This window comes from Mytilus edulis, chromosome 3 (assembly GCF_963676685.1).
Source record: "Mytilus edulis chromosome 3, xbMytEdul2.2, whole genome shotgun sequence".
NCBI lineage: Eukaryota > Metazoa > Mollusca > Bivalvia > Mytilida > Mytilidae > Mytilus > Mytilus edulis.
This window is the reverse complement of record NC_092346.1, coordinates 19,408,156-19,426,156: the sequence shown is the minus strand read 5'-3', so window position 1 is coordinate 19,426,156 and position 18,001 is coordinate 19,408,156. Positions and strand designations below refer to the sequence as shown.

The 18,001-nt window shown below is 31.6% G+C and overlaps 1 protein-coding gene across 1 annotated transcript in view; it reads left to right on the top strand.

Annotated features, from left to right (window-relative positions):
* LOC139515981 (uncharacterized) overlaps window positions 1–17,905 on the top strand; it is a 21,402-nt gene extending 3,497 nt beyond the window's left edge. Inside the window, exons 2-8 of the mRNA XM_071305778.1 lie at window positions 3,498–3,588; window positions 4,303–4,492; window positions 4,868–4,968; window positions 5,647–5,814; window positions 13,592–13,723; window positions 13,989–14,123; window positions 17,408–17,905. Of these exons, the coding sequence (XP_071161879.1) occupies window positions 3,498–3,588; window positions 4,303–4,492; window positions 4,868–4,968; window positions 5,647–5,814; window positions 13,592–13,723; window positions 13,989–14,123; window positions 17,408–17,533 (943 nt within the window). The 3' untranslated portion in view covers window positions 17,534–17,905. The remainder of the gene's footprint in view (window positions 1–3,497; window positions 3,589–4,302; window positions 4,493–4,867; window positions 4,969–5,646; window positions 5,815–13,591; window positions 13,724–13,988; window positions 14,124–17,407) is intronic.
* Window positions 17,906–18,001: the final 96 nt, after the last annotated feature.

Below are 18,001 nucleotides of genomic sequence, written 5' to 3'. Positions count from 1 at the left end.
GGTATTTTCGTCCACCATTGCGGACTTAGTTAACCTTACATCCTTCTCCTACATTGTGTCAATGATTATTACAACAATGAAATTTCGTGAAAGAGTTCCGACAAAAATAACCATTGACAACACAAAGCTATGTACAGCTGAAAAAAACATACAACAACTAGTCATACAATCAAAGAGCTATAATTCTCGATTTTTGGAACGAAGCATGCACACAAAGTACAGAAACAGTTGAAGAGCTATCAGACCAAACAGAACCTAATAAATAGCCAAATCATGCAGACGAAGATCAACTTTGTCTAATGGAGTTGAAACCTTAGTTTCTTTATATTTTCAAAATTTATGGATAATTTTAAGGGACGTCTCTTTCGCCGGAATGATTCCTACGTCTTCAGTTTCATATTTGAGAGATCCATGATAATTCATTCCAATTTAAAAACAAAAACAAAAACAAAAAAAAAACAACAATATATTTTATAGCTCTGGAAGACGAATGCTCGAAGACGGATGACATTGTTTTTGATTTTTTGGGGTTGGGGAAAACCTATCTTTCTTTCACTACGAATAAAAGTTAAATACATTTTAAAATCCTCCAAAACGACTTTATTGATAAGCATTTTTTCTATATTGGGCTATCAATAATAAAATCTAACCTGTTCTGGTGATAAATTTTAACTCTATCAAGATTTCGGATTACTCTTAATGTCGGATAACTATAATGCTGCTGTATATGTTATAAAACCTTATGCTCAGCGCTAGCTTCTCGGTACTATTTCCTCATATATCACAAACTAGATAAGATCAAATATAACTAATTTCATCTTATCTACTGCTTAAATTGTTATCCCATATATCCAAATTATTACAAATAAGCTAAGTTAAGAAATTTATATTTTTCTGTGTTTCGTTTCAATCAGACATTTAACAAAATTGATAAATGGTTTCATTTGTGTAGTGCAAATTCTAAAGGGGCACATAACTTAAAGTATTAGCATATTTTTTAATGCCGAAAAGATAAGAATGGCTAAAAGAATTACAGAACAGAGACCCCCCTCGTTGTCACTAATCTAGACCCTCATTGTGTCGGATAGTTTAGTTTAATATATTTGACTGTTTTTGTCTCCAAAAAGAATATTGGTACAAAGTGTTGTTAATATAATGTATTATTACTGGTGAGGTGAACACAAAGAAAAATATTGCTTTACTCACGGAAAAGTTTGCTATTTATTCTAACCAAATTAAAATCGTAAAAAATTGCATTTGTGTTTAACCCATTGAATAATTAAAAAGAACCTCACTAAAAATATGGCCAAATAAACAATTAAACTTCAGACATTTCTGCATCTTATGGTATCTATTTTATAAAAAATCACTCATAGACTTACTCGGTAATATTTTTTTGAAAAATACCGATTTTAGTTGAAATAATAGCACATTTTTTTAGTGGGAACTCACTTTTGTCCTATGACTGTAATCGTCATATATCTTGAATTAATATTGAAAACGGACTAAAATTCTTTAGTTGTATTAATGTTGATATAAAAATATCGCCATAATTCGCCATCCATAATAATTATTTTAAAAAATGTTTATTTGGCATGCCATACTCGATAAAAGTGCGGACGTGAAAGAAAGCACTCTTCTTGGTTTACGATACAACTTACGATGATACACACGACGTAACTTGCGATATATCAACTTAGTGGTTCTTTACGATGCCTTTGTGAAACACACGTAACGGGAACGTAGAACCACACGTAAACCGGTCGTAAACTGATACGATGATCGTAAGTTAAGAAGGCTTTGTGAAACGGTGGCCAGGATTTTTCAACATGAATTTTGATAGATAGTCTTTCCGTATAATTAATTATAAGTTTTATAGTGGATTTGACATGCGCGCCAAAAAGCTACAGAACAAAGGAAAGCATGCATAACAAAGTAACTCAAACTGGGGTGATCTGGTAGGGGTGATCCGGTTCAGATCACCCCTGTTAGAACAAAGGAGCTGCGATGTAATGAAGACTGCTGTGCTGAAAGTAATGGTCATCTGTTTACTGATTTATAGCAAAATGCTCAGTTCATGTTGTAACCAATTTTATCAGTACAATACCTGTTACCTGAAGGGTGCATCACAAATATATATTACTCAACTTGCTTCTTCAAACTTGCTTTATATTCTCTTCTGTAATTTCTGTATCAATAGGGAAAATAGCACATCAATATCTAAATGCTTAATTTTAACACATTTCATTCTAACCTCACTCTATGTCCTTGATCTAGTCCAAATAATTATGAATTTATGACATCTTGAAAGGCTATTTTTTTTTCTGTGACTTCACAGAAATTTTTTTAAATAGCTTTTCAAAAGGTCTTAATTATTTGGACTAACCTCAGCCCTGAAAGAGGAGGGGAATGACCTTTATCGGGACTCCGGGATCTTGTGTTTTTTTAAGCTTGGGAGTTCGGGATTGATCCTTTCGGGACCCGGAATACTTTTTTATGGAATTTCGGGATGGGGGGGATTTAAATTTCTTTGATATTCAGGACCTCAGGATTTCAGGTTCAGGACCTCTCCTATCCCCCCTTCTGGATAGAACCCTCTCAAACATTTTACATTTTACCAACTTGTTTTGTTTTAACAATTTGTGAAGCAAAAAGTGCACCTAAAAATTAATGAAAGCTTCAGTTTTCAAAAACACAAAATACATTTTACTAAAGGGTATCTAGGTCCAGCCTTGCTTTAAAACTTAAGAAGGAAAGGTTTGGATGTAGGTTTTGAAGTAAATGATCATGGTTAGGTAATTAACTAGAGGTTATGATAATAAGGATGACTGTTACTTTTTATTTGATTAAAGGCCTTATAACTTTTCCACGTCAGTCTTGCACAGGGTTGTCTGTACTCAGAATATAGTTTGTGGGGTAAACATCGATGTGGTATTGTTGTAATGAATCTTAATTTGATTTTATAATTTTTTAACAAGGCTATATCAAGGATTTGTATTGTAAAATCCTTGGCTATATATATCAATCACTTTATATAATATGTTCACAGACTTCTTTCCCCATTATTCCTAATGGAATAAACTGAACAGGGAAGTGAAAATGAAAATCATGCAATACTTGTTATTAACTCATTCTGTTTCAAAAGTAACTTTATAAAAACAAGGAAGTGAAAATGAAAATCATGCCATGATTTTTATAAACTTATTCAGTTTAATAAGAAATTAGGCTGTAAAACCATTCCTAGCTTAATTTACTTTAGTACAGTCTGAAACAAATTATTTTCCAATTTCTATAAGACCAATATTCTGACATTTTTTATGTGTTTCTTCACAAACATTTGCAAATTCACACAAGAATTTTACTATGTCTGGGGCTTTGAACTAATGGTTAACAATGCAGACTGTTAGAAGAGCCAAAGAAATGCAACTACTAGATATGTCATATACATTTATTTCTAAAACAAAGTACAAATTTCTGTTGTTGTTATTTTTTTTTAGACAGAATGGATTGAATCTTATAATTTGTGGAGAGGATGGTATTATCAGAATATTTGACTTGGGAAAAGAAAAAGAATTTAAAAATACACAGGTATGGTACATACAATGTATCACTAAGAAAGTGATATTTCAAGGACATTTGTTTTATAGGAATAATTTTCACAGATTAGACAGAATACATGTACATGTAGGCATGGAGCTAAAAACTTCAATGAAAAAGTGGCCATATTTCTTGAAATTTGAAATCTGTTATTATCAAGAAGGGCATGAAGTAATACGGTAGACAGACATAAGGCACATTCATTTATAATTGACTTGTTGTTTTCATGATGTTGCTAATAAGAGGGCCCTGATATTGTGAGCTACTTATGTATTACTTTAGCCTCATTATTCTTGGTGTAAATTCAATTTAAAAGTAGTTGAAAGAAGAAATCAGTATGTGGTTTTCTTCAGGGCACAAAAGGTAAATGACTATTTTGTTTACCAAACTGTCATGACTTTTCTAATATCAATTTATAAGTTATTAAATGAAAGTGATTGGTTGAAATGTTTTGATGTTCAAGCAGGTAGACTGCATGGCAATGTTGCATTAAAAATATATACGTCATTATTCACACACAATAAAAGTGACAGTTTTCAGGCTATACTTATATTTACGGAACAAACAAAAGCTTGACAAATATTACCTTAAAATTATACTTATCAATACCATATCCTTTATGTGATAAAACATTGGACTTTCTGTTAAAAGCTAAATCTCTAAAAATAAGATGACGCAAAAATTAATATGATAACAGCTTTTCAGGTTATCATGGAAACCAAAAGTGGGCCGATACAATGTATGGCAGTGCAGGACGTTACAAAATTTTATCATAATGACCTTATAGTTGCTGACTCCACTGGAATGATGACCATCTTCTGCAATCAACAAATCCTGTGTCGACAGAGTGTGTCTGATTCCTGTATCAACTGTGTGCAGACACAAACCAATGCAAGTAAGCAGGCGCGGATCCAGAGGGGGGGTTCTGGGGGTTGGAACCCCCCCTTTTTTTTGGACGATCAATGCATTTGAATGGGGGCATGTAGTTGGAACCCCCCCCTTTGTCCTGGGTTAGGAACCCCCCCTTTTTAAAATGGCTTGATCCGCCTCTGAGTAAGTCAGCTTCCATTGTAGTCAGTCAACATGTTTGTTATGCAAAAGTTAGTTCTGATTTTCCTCATCCCTATGATTAGAGATAGAACTTTGGGTTCAAAGCTTAAAGTAATCCAGAATGTTTTTTAATAGTCATGCGTGATTTGATATTACATTTTCTTGTGTAACCCGAAATATGTATTACTCATAACTAAATTAAATATATATATATTTTCAGTGAATAATCTAGAGATTGTTATGAGCAATGATTCTGGTGAGATATTTGGTGTACTACCATCTAAAGAACTATGGAGAATTAATATCAATGATGCAAGCAAAGTATGTATTGACTATTGAAAAATGACAGAGAAGAAATATTTTCAAATTTGTGGATTACCACCAAACATGCCAAAGAAAATTTCTAGAATTTATAAATACAAATGATTCAACTTAGCACTGTTGATTTAGAAGTTATTGTGCGCATATACATTAATATTATTGCAATTGTTTATCGATCAACCCTAGATTATGGTTATTGACAAATTTTCGATTTCTTGTATGCAGACATTTTTCTTTAATTCACAAAAATTGGTATTCTCGAAAATAAATGAATCCACAGTATATACATGTAGTAAAGCTCAGGGAGAAGTAGATAGTGTATTGCCATCAAAGGACTAAAGGTGATTTCTATCAACTAAAGAAAATATGTCACTAGACCTATTCTTACTTAACATGACTCCAGGATAATTTATCTCAAGAGTAAGGCATTCATTGCCTACAAGGTAGAAATGCAGTCTATTGCACTTCTAAAGCAAATTGACTTATCTGACCACTGACTTTAAATATCAGTACCAAGATTGATTTGGGTATCTGCAGATGTGTAATAAGATGTTACATGTTTATTGATGTTTTTTTTTAATAATCATAATCAGTAACAATTGAAACATATACATGTATACATTGTACATGCAGATTTAAAGCAGTTTACATATTCTTACAAAATAATGTCTTTTTTAGGACCAAGTAGTAAAATCTTCAATAACCTGTTTATTAGCAGTAGATTTACCAGATCTTCATGGGAAAATGACCAGTTATATTCTAGCAGCAGACAGCTCTTGTAATCTCAGTGTCATACACCAAGGCCTGATTGTGTCAAGTGTAAAAACACCCTCTGTAGTAACTGCTGTAAGTTTATACAGAACTATGAAGATATACCTTACTTTAGGTCTCTGTTACCTGTTTAAAAGTTCTTGTAGCAGACTATGAATAAGTATAGCTTCTACCACTGCATCCAGTGTGATATGGTATTTATCTTCTTAAGACAGTTAAATTTTAAAATTAAGAAGCAAGGCTTGCCGAGTGTTTTAAATATTTAACATTTTATTGTCGAGAGTGGATATACATGTATATCATATTGCACGAGATTTGATGGTAGAATCTGTTTCTCTAATGATTTTATATGAATTTGGTTAAATATACTTACCATGAAATTACATTTATATTATATAGAAAATGTTTGCTTTCACAACATGTTCTCATCGCAATTAACTAGGTGATTAAAAATTACATCCATGAGATGTACTCACCTACGTCATAGTTCACCTTTGTAACATACACTAGCTTTAGTTTTAATTTTTGCGTTCAAGAGAACCCATGTTTCTCGTCGACAAGGATTTTTAACAGTTTACTGTTGAAAATCCTTATGTTTTATAAAAGACATTATATGTTTTCACAATATCGGTATACGATTAATTCAATATGAATCAGAATACAGCGATTCTGTCAAGTTTCTGATATGTACGTTTTCGTCAATTTTACAGCTTACGAGTCTGGAAATACGACGACATAGAAAATGACCTTTGTTTAGCCGCCATTTTCAAACATTAAATCGGGTCCGAGGAAAGGCAGAATTTACCTTTCAAAATCGGACATGTTACGTGAGTGCTACGTTTTTAAAAAAGATATATATATATAAACGGATGTTTATTTATTTATTTATTTTTTCACGCTGGCCGGATTTTTCACTGCATTAGAGCAATGCTACGAAACGGGTCGAGTGGAAAGTTTGGATAAAGTCGATTGTTTACAATTTGCAGTCTGTACACGAGACTGTGTAAACACATCACTATATTAAAATCAGAATAGGTATTTTGACCAGATCTGATTATGTGGAAAACGTCCGTATGGGAGCGTATACCACTATTGTCACTAGAACCTCAGTTGTTTCAGTCGATTGTTTACAATGTGCAGTCTGTGCACGAGACTAAACACATCACTATTAAATCAGAATAGGTATTTTGACCAGATCTGATTATTTTAATGTGGATAACGTCCGTATGGGAGCGTATACCACTATTGTGACAGAACCTCTGGTTCAATAAATTTCAATCAGAAAAGGGAATCTGCCCATTTCTGATTGTTTTATTTGGATAACGTTCCATACAGGGAGCGTAGACCAACAGTGATACTGTTTTAACAGTTGATACTGTTTTAACAGTTGATAAATACATCACAATCAGAATAGGGATTTTGTCCACAACTGATGATGTTTATTTGGTTAACCTTCCATTCAGGGAACATAAACCATATTTATTGAAAATAAAACGTGCTCAATGGATCACTATAGAATTAAAATAGAATAGGGATTTTGCCCAAGTCTATTTGATTAATGTTGACGTGTTTCATACATGAAACCAGAGATATGTCTCTGATGAAACATGGGAACTAGAACAACATGCATGATTTGGGATCTGTAAGTTGCTTTCTTTCTACTAAAATACAGATTTGATATCTTGCATAAAATTTAATCATAACTATTTATTGATTGCACATTGATATTTATGGAGCATTGCACGTAGATGATTGTTGCAAATAAAATAAATTACAATCAGACTAGTGATTTTTAGGCCAGGTCTATCTGACTTTTGTAGACATCCTTCCATCCAGGGAACATTATGTCTACTTTTATTATATTTTAAAACAACACAAGCATAGCTAATATTTGGTTACACATTGTTTTTTGTGATGAACCAACAGTTCAGTCAATTTACATATTTGTTCATATTGATAATATATTGAAAATGTGTCTGGAAATAGTCAAGACAGATATTAAACACACTAAAATAATACATTGTTATCTAGTACAATACAAATGTGATTGCAGTTTAAGCATACCAATACATACTTCTTTTAAATAATTCTCCAATTCTCTAACAGACGTAGAGTCAGTAAGAATGGAACACTGTTCTAAATACAGTTGATAGCTTGTGACAACTCTTTTTACTAATATTTAATTTTCATGGTTAGTTTACTTATGACAAGAGGAACATGAATATTATAAGTATGAACTGCTTTAACCAATTGTTTGTTTTTGTCGGCAGTAAGGAAACAAAGACTTTTATATGTTTTTATGTAAACATTAGATTGTCTATTAAATAAAGAGTTTAGGGGATGCCATGATGCATTTCACAAAGACTCATTCAAGGTAATGGCTTATATTTTGATTACATAATTCAGAGTGTACATTGCCAATGCATATAACATAATATGTACTAATTCTGTTTTGTGTTGAGTACACAAAAAAGAGGTGATAACATGAGACTTGAGGGACTATTTTACCCTCACTATATGGGAATCACTGTCAAATTATACATATATCTTCCAATCATGAAAGCGAAAGGAGTTTGGATGCTCTTTTAAAGATAGAAAATTATGCCTTAATTTACATCTTAAGTTTTCTAAGCAATGCCAACAGATGGGCAAGTTTCTGCTATAAGGGTTTTCATTCATTAGGTCTGTTTTATTCTTAATGTGAGATTCATGGTAGATAGAACCCAACAGTTTATGCAACGGCTACTCATTGTTTTTGGAAAGATTAGAACTTGTTCTAAATCTTTACTTAGGCACTGGCCTGCCTAACAACAGGACAGGTTAGCTACTGTTACTAAATGTATTCACACTGAAATATAGTTCCCTATGGTTCTGATGTATGTGCACATAATACACATATAAACTGAAAAAAACAGGGTATATTATTGGAGCAGTTCATTCAATAATGTATGTCATTAGGTGTGTTGATGTGCAGGCTTTTTAAAAAACATTTTGATTAGGTAACTGGGTATTGAATCAACTAGTATGATTGACAACTGTCATCACTAAACAATCAGAGACAAGGTGGACCTTTAATTACAATGCCCCCACCTCCTAAACTGCCAATCAAATTGACCACATTACCTATCAACCTCAGTCTTACATAATTATACAGACCACTCAATATAATTCTTAATACACAAGTATTTGACCTCATAATTGAATACACAAATGTGTATATTAGATGTTTGATATTTATAAGGATGATAGATTTATGTATTGCCAATTACTTTTGATCTACATTACATAAAGTGATTCTGTAAATTATATCTCAAAGATAAATGATTAATGGATTACCAAGATCTTGAAAAAAAATGAAATATGAATAAATAAAAGGTATTCAAGTTAGGCCTATAATTTACTTGATAAATTTCCAATAATCATCTGTAATTAATCAACAATTAAATTAGTACACTTTTTTTTTTATCAGGAATTGGCTTGAAACAGTTTAAAATTTTTTAAACTTTTAATTATAACAAACCATTGTTTATTAGTTTATTTCCCATCAATCATAATTAAGTCTATTTTAGTCATTTGAATTTTTATTAGAAGTGAATATATATTTTTGCAATCAAGAAAGAATCCACATTTCAATAAGATAAGTTTTTTAATAGGTTTACGTTGAAAAAGTACATTTTCAATGCCCTGTGTTGAAAAATACTTTAAAATTTGATCATAAGGCACTCTTAAACTTTTAATCTTCAATGCCATATAACCTCTGTTTCAACTTACAAAATGCCCCAAAACAACATTTTTCAACTTTTTTTGTTGACACTTTAAAGTTTTAAGCTGTTGGTCCAGATTTATGTCTTACAAGAATAGTTGGTAACATTTACTAGAAGAATTTTTGCATTTTTTTGGTTTTTTTTTAAACATGTTCAGAACCGGCAACTAAATTTCGATAAGATATAAACTGCAGTTTATATAAAATTGTGCAAATTAAGAGACCCATATTATTTAATTTGAGCAAATTTATCCTCATACTGGAAAAGCAAGTTTCCTTCTCAAGACCTGCTGTAAATGCAATTTTCAGCAATAGTGCTTTATAAATGTTCATTTTTCCCCACCATACCTTAATATGAAATAATTCAAACTACTCTTCTAATCTTTCCATGAGTGATTTCCATCACTTTGATTCCTAGAGTTACATATTGATTCAGAATTCTGAACTATAGAGGACTCAAATATGCTGATTTATAGAAACATTAGATTATCATTAATTTAGATTCTGTAAAAATTAGTAAAATATTGGTAATATTTAATTTTCATGGTTAGTTTAGGTTTAAAAAAAAAAAAAAAAAAAAAATTTAAAGCATTGTGGATGCAGTATTTATTTAAAATGCTAGACATGGTCTAGGAAATTGAAGTAGTTCACAAGATTTGAAAAAAAAAATGAACTTTCTATTATACATCTCTTTATATAAACCTTTTATTTAGCCAGTCTTTACGCGAGGCAGAAAAAAGAAGAGGTATTTTGGGAGTAACACATGATGTACCAATATATACATATAATATATATACATTTCAATTGGTTCTCAAATTTTAGCACCAGTGTAGAAGCAGTTAATCTCACAGCAGAATGCAGGAAAAGCATTTTATTTAAAAGACTGATTAATAGTTAGCAAATAACATTCAATAGTCTTATAGTACATGGAAGTAAAATATAATATGATAATTCCATGATTATATCAAATCAAATGCGAGACATTTTCTTAATACCTAAATTTAAAATGTCATTGTTTATTTTTATTTTTGCTTATTATAAGCATTAAAAAAAAAAAAAAAAAAATCTAGTCTGGTCAAAGTCAAGTTGTGTCTTATCTACATGCAGGAAGATTTCCGATAATGCATGTGATTTTAATCTCGGAATTGATGGTATTCACTATTCAATTTTCATATCACCAGCCAATTATCAAACAATATTTCTTAGTCCGTTTTCTGCAGAACTTTGCAGAATAATATAAATATATAGCATAGAGTTAGTATCTTATGCAAGAATATGCTACACAAAATTGAAATGTGTTTATTATAAACAATTACTTTGAATTTTGATTCAATACTGTTTTGAAAGATGTGATTATTTAAATCACATTAATTTTGTTTTTGTCAAATCTGTGGACAAATGCAAAATTCTTTTGAGTGACTTTTAGTTAACCAAATATCTGGGTTGATTCGTCACAAAATACTACCAAAAGCTTTTTGGTTGATATATATTGAATCATATCAGATTGAGAATGTATAGGATTCAGATGAGGTGAACCAAGACAGAAATAAAATGAACATTTTTGATGGTGAAACCATTTCTGAAATAACTAAGAACACTGAAGTCTGCAAGTTAGTACAAGTGTTTTCCATATTGCCAAACAAGTGTTTTTCTTTAAATACAATTATAGAACTATATTTGACAAGTTGCATGTTAGTATTTCTGATAGCGAAATAATTTCTGAAACAAATAAAAACAATTGTCAAGAGCAACAGTACAAGAGTTGTTCATTATGTCAAATTTTTGTTTCTTTAAATTTGGAACTGTACATGGCAAGATATAATTTATAATTGTTATAATTCTAGACAGTTAACCATTGTGAAATGTTAATTAGAAATATCAAAACATTTTTTTTAGACAGGTTTTTCATAGCTGGAGAAAATCATCTGTTAGCATTCTTTTTGGATTATAAGGACAACAATCATGGCTTTAATTCAGCTCAACATCCAAATGCTCTGTGGAAGCAGTATATCATTGGAAAACATATATACTTAAACTTTTCCACTGATTTGTCCATTTTCTGTATTTTTACACTTGAGTAGTCCAATACGAAACAAAAATATTGTTCATGGTTGAACTGGTAGACATTGTATTCAAAGGTTCTACCACTCATAGAAATTTTATCAGATTTTAAAATTTAGTCAGTTTAGAAAATTGTCATTCTATAATAGAACAAGACTTCTCTTGATAAAAATATTTTATTCTAAATCTATAAAATATTAAAAGGAGTAGTATATCTAGCAGAGAAGCAAATTCTCAGGAAGACTATAACTTTAAAAAAGTTTAAAGATTAATCCAGATTTAGCATAATCATGAAACAACTTTGGTTTGAGTCTTTATTAAACTTTGTTTGTATGAAGGACACTTATTTACAAAGTATATTTTAATTGATTATAATTCTTTAATTAAGTAGAAAAGAATTTATTTTGAAAGATGTGATATTGATCAGGTTATCAAAAGACGACAGCAATCATATATTATCTGTTATTACATTAATATAGAGAAAACAATGGAAAGTTAAAGAAAGGTAATAATGTTTCCAAATAAACTTAAGTTTAAAAGTTGAAAGTAAATGAAATTAAGGTTGGATTAGTTCTTGTCGATTTGTACAAGCAACAAGAACACTGAACTTAACCTTTTCAGAAATAAAATTTATGCTTATTTACTGTTGCATAAATATTACAATACATTTAGCTCATAATGAAGGAGCTTTAATATAATTATTTCTATGCTGACCTGCAGATTATTTATTCGTCAGATATAGAAAGATGGGGTATATATACATATGAGTGCCAATGAGACAACTCTACATCAAGTCTATTAATTTTGCATACTTGTATTTATACAATCTGCAAAGTTTGCCATTGATACATATAGTTATGCAGCATAGCTTCATTGTATAATTAATCCAGTAATTTTGGTTTTTTACTAATATCTGTATTTACAAAATTTAATGGAGTTACTTTTTAAAAGAATTAACATAATTTTTTATATGTTGAAATTGTATATGTGTGAGAGAATTTATCCTCCACCAAATGAAATACTGCTTGTTAATCAGTAAATATTCTATATAATATAAATGTAATTTCATGGTAAGTATATTTAACCAAATTCATATAAAATGGTAATTTTTGAAATCTCAAGAAGAGATTTTATATGAATTTATAGGGTTAAATATACTTACCACAATCCACCACCACCCCTGGAATAAATTCAGTTTTTTGTTCACTTAATTGAAATTAATCAATTAAACGACAAATTAAAACTAAAGCTAGTGTATGTTACACAGGTGAACTATGACGTAGGTGAGTACATCTCATGGATGTAATTTTTAATCACCTAGTTAATTGCGATGAGAACATGTTGTGAAAGCAAACATATTCTATATAATATAAATGTAATTTCATGGTAAGTATATTTAACCCTATAAATTCATATAAAATCTCTTCTTGAGATTTCAAAAATTACCATTTTTAGTTGATATGCAGATAATCAAAATCCTTCTTTTGAGTGGTGAACTTCATGTGTTCTTTCTATGTGTCTGCATCAGGCAAAGTCACCATTTTTATGACGTCACAATAAAAATAATCAACTTGTCTTGAAAAAGATAAATTAGGTAACAATTAGAGACAAGAAATTATTGGCAATTTGTATATTTTCCCTTTGATCTTACTGTCTACTTTTCTATATCATGTATGGGACCTGATACATGTACTTATAATTATAAGACTGACTTCATCTAACAATGCAGCAATCTTACACCTTCATGTCAAAGTATCAATGAAATGCACAAGACTTCATTCATACAACTGTATAACGCCGAGGCAGCTATATAGTGTCTGTGCAATAACTTAAAAACGCTTTGCAAAATTTTTTCAAATTTAGAAATGAAGGTCACAAGAACTCTTCAAAGATAACCTGCAAGGGAAAAAAAAACAGAAATTTTATGTCCTGCTTGATAGAACTAAAAAAGCTTTAAGTCCTTTAAAAGTTCATAGAAAAGCTTACACTCTCTAAACATTATTCAATGTATTATAATATTTTTTTCAGATGTGTGCTGGTAAATTTGTAGACCCCTCAAAATTGTCATTGTTACCTCCTTCCACTGGTGGATCTCCTGATAGTCACCAGGTGGCACTTGGAACAGAATCTGGAGCTATCTATATCTTCTGCAATTTCAGTGTTTGTATAAGACAGTAGAGTACAATATATCAACCATTGGGGATAAAAAAGTTTGAAATATCTTTTCTAAAAATATTGAAAGGGCGAATGTGGATAGAAATATGGTAACCTGTAATTTCTTTTGTAAAAAAATTGGATCTTGAGATAAGGGGTCATTTTGATCTATCTGATTTATAAATCTAAAATAACCAGCAAAGTTTGTCAATTCTAAAAAAAAACATATTTAACACAGCAAGTCATTCAATTCGTATTTTCTAAATTACAGGTAACAGAAGAAGAGTATGTCAATACAGGATATACCATAACGTTACTGAAGAAGTTAGAAATACCAGAGTATGACAATGATATTCTTGTCTGTACGGGGCATTTCAATGCTATACATATTTATCTTGATGGAAAGGTGGGTACCAGAGTATGACAATGATATACTTGTCTGTACGGGGCATTTCAATGTTATACATATTTATCTCGATGGAAAGGTAGGGTACCAGAGTATGACAATGATATACTTGTCTGTACGGGGCATTTCAATGCTATACATATTTATCTCGATGGAAAGGTAGGGTACCAGAGTATGACAATGATATACTTGTCTGTACGGGGCATTTCAATGTTATACATATTTATCTGGATGGAAAGGTGGGTACCAGAGTATGACAATGATATACTTGTCTGTATGGGACATTTCAATGTTATACATATTTATCTTGATGGAAAAGTAAGGTACCAGAGTATGACAATGATATATTTGTCTGTACGGGGTATTTCAATGTTATACATATTTATCTGGATGGAAAGGTAGGGTACCAGATATGACAATGATATACTTGTCTGTACGGGGCATTTCAATGTTATACATATTTATCTCGATGGAAAGGTAGGGTACCAGAGTATGACAATGATATATTTGTCTGTACGGGGTATTTCAATGTTATACATATTTATCTGGATGGGAAGGTGGGTACCAGAGTATGACAATGATATACTTGTCTGTACGGGGCATTTCAATGTTATGCATATTCATCTCGATGGAAAGGTAGGGTACCAGATATGACAATGATATACTTGTCTGTACGGGGCATTTCAATGTTATACATATTTATCTCGATGGAAAGGTAGGGTACCAGAGTATGACAATGATATATTTGTCTGTACGGGGTATTTCAATGTTATACATATTTATCTGGATGGAAAGGTGGGTACCAGAGTATGACAATGATATACTTGTCTGTACGGGGCATTTCAATGTTATGCATATTCATCTCGATGGAAAAGTAGGGTACCAGAGTATGACAATGATATACTTGTCTGTACAGGGCATTTCAATGCTATACATATTTAGCTGGATGGAAAGGTAGGGTACCAGAGTATGACAATGATATACTTGTCTGTACGGGGCATTTCAATGCTATACATATTTATCTCGATGGAAAGGTGGGTACCAGAGTATGACAATGATATACTTGTCTGTACGGGGCATTTCAATGTTATGCATATTCATCTCGATGGAAAAGTAGGGTACCAGAGTATGACAATGATATACTTGTCTGTATGGGGCATTTCAATGTTATACATATTTATCTTGATGGAAAAGTAAGGTACCAGAGTATGACAATGATATACTTGTCTGTACGGGGCATTTCAATGCTATACATATTTAGCTGGATGGAAAGGTAGGGTACCAGAGTATGACAATGATATACTTGTCTGTATGGGGCATTTCAATGTTATACATATTTATCTTGATGGAAAAGTAAGGTACCAGAGTATGACAATGATATACTTGTCTGTACGGGGCATTTCAATGCTATACATATTTAGCTGGATGGAAAGGTAGGGTACCAGAGTATGATAATGATATACTTGTCTGTACGGGACATTTCAATGCTATGCATATTCATCTCGATGGAAAAGTAGGGTACCAGAGTATGACAATGATATACTTGTCTGTACGGGGCATTTCAATGCTATACATATTTAGCTGGATGGAAAGGTAGGGTACAAGAGTATGACAATGATATACTTGTCTGTACGGGGCATTTCAATGCTATACATATTTAGCTGGATGGAAAGGTAAGGTACCAGAGTATGATAATGATATACTTGTCTGTATGGGGCATTTCAATGCTATACATATTTATCTGGATGGAAAGGTAGGGTACCAGAGTATGATAATGATATACTTGTCTGTACGGGGCATTTCAATGCTATACATATTTATCTAGATGGAAAAGTAGGGTACCAGAGTATGACAATGATATACTTGTCTGTACGGGGCATTTCAATGCTATACATATTTATCTAGATGGAAAGGTAGGGTACCAGAGTATGATAATGATATACTTGTCTGTACGGGACATTTCAATGCTATACTTATTTATTTGATGGAAAGGTAACAACATTATCAGTGCTACACATTGTTGTGTTTGACAGTTTTCAAGAGTGATAGGAGGAGATATGGTTTGAGACAGCAATCCAACACTATGTGGTTACAAAAAAGGAATGTTTCGTATATTTTTTTTACCATTCAGGCATTGCAATGTCCAGAATTTTCAGGGAATGAGCAAGCCCACTGGTTATTTTATTAAAACAGAGGAATTTTCTTTTAAAAGTTAATTTAATATGTCTTTGAAGAAAAGGAAAATTGTAAGCCTCAAGCTTATAAGAAATATAGAAACACTTACACTGACAAAATAATGGGGAAAGGGTACTAACTAGATTTAGATTAATATATGTTAAATAAAATGGACCTTGTCAATGGCCTATCTATTTATGTCACAATAGATGTGATGTGAGGTCTAGAAATCCTTCATAACTTTTCTCAACTCACTGTGATTTAAAACTTGCCATCAAAGTCAACCTCAAGATGATTCCTATCTATGAATAACTGGGACTGAAGATACCATAGGGATATTAACCTCATAAGTTGATGACAAATAGCCAACTCCATGGCAAAAAAAAACATGTATCACTAGATCATCAGTGACTATCATAGGTAAGGCAAACAGCCAGAAATATTAGGCAACAGCATCCTCCAAACATATAGCTGTCTTTGTATTCTATTTGATAGTCTACATTAATAGCCAGTAATTGTGTAATAGATCTCCAAACAACAACACACTTAACACAACAAATGACAAACAACATAACATAAAAACTGAAACTGAGCAACACTAGCACCACCCAAAACCAAGAAATTTTGTTGCTGGGATGCTGTTATTGACACATATCTACATGTAATGTTGAAAGGAAACTAACTGTAAGGTCTTCAAATGACTATCAACCATATGCAAAGCCATAAATGACCCTAATCTTTTGCAAGTATATTTAAAATTGAGAATGGAAAGGGGGAATGTGCCAAAGAGACAACAACCCGACCATAGAAAAAAAACCAGCAGAAGGTCACCAACAGGTCTTCAATGTAGCGAGAAATTCACGCACCCGGAGGCGTCCTTCAGCTGGCCCCTAAACAAATATATACTAGTTCAGTGATAATGAACGCCATACTAATTTCCATATTGTACACAAGAAACTTAAATTAAAATAATACAAGACTAACAAAGGCCAGAGGCTCCTGACTTGGGACAGGCGCAAAAATGCGGCTGTTCATTTCATTGTGTTGTCAAGTTTATTTTCATTTTTTGTTACCATAATAAGTCAATTTGATTGTCTTCTTTTTTACAGAAACTTTGTCACCATGTTACATCAGACTGGGTAAACTGTTTTGATATAATGGACAGGGACGGAAGTAAGGAAATTGTTGTTGGGTGTTTAGACAGATCAATACAAGGATATAAAATAATGATATGAAATCAAGCAGACGTATAGAAATCTGTATTTTGTGAAAGATTCTGTTTCTTGGAGACAATATGAAAACTTACCAACAATTTGTCAATAAAATTTATGGTTTTCATTAATAATGAAACAATATTATACTGTCATGGCAACTGTTACCACTGATAGAGCTGATTACTGGAAATATGGAGACTTCATTCAAGGACTATCAAAAAATCATTGTGATTGATGATACAAGATATTACCAGGAGACAATAAAATGACACATTTTTTATATGCATATGCATTGAGTTATACAGTGATGTGGAGAAGTATTTTGCTTAAAACTATAAATATGAGCAAATTATTCACATTTATCTTTTAATATGAACACATATGCATTGAAAATGCATTAAAAATTAAAATATTTTGTTTGTTTTACAACACATGACTATACAGTAATCATCTAAATACCATTTTCATTTGGAATCCTAATACCAAAAT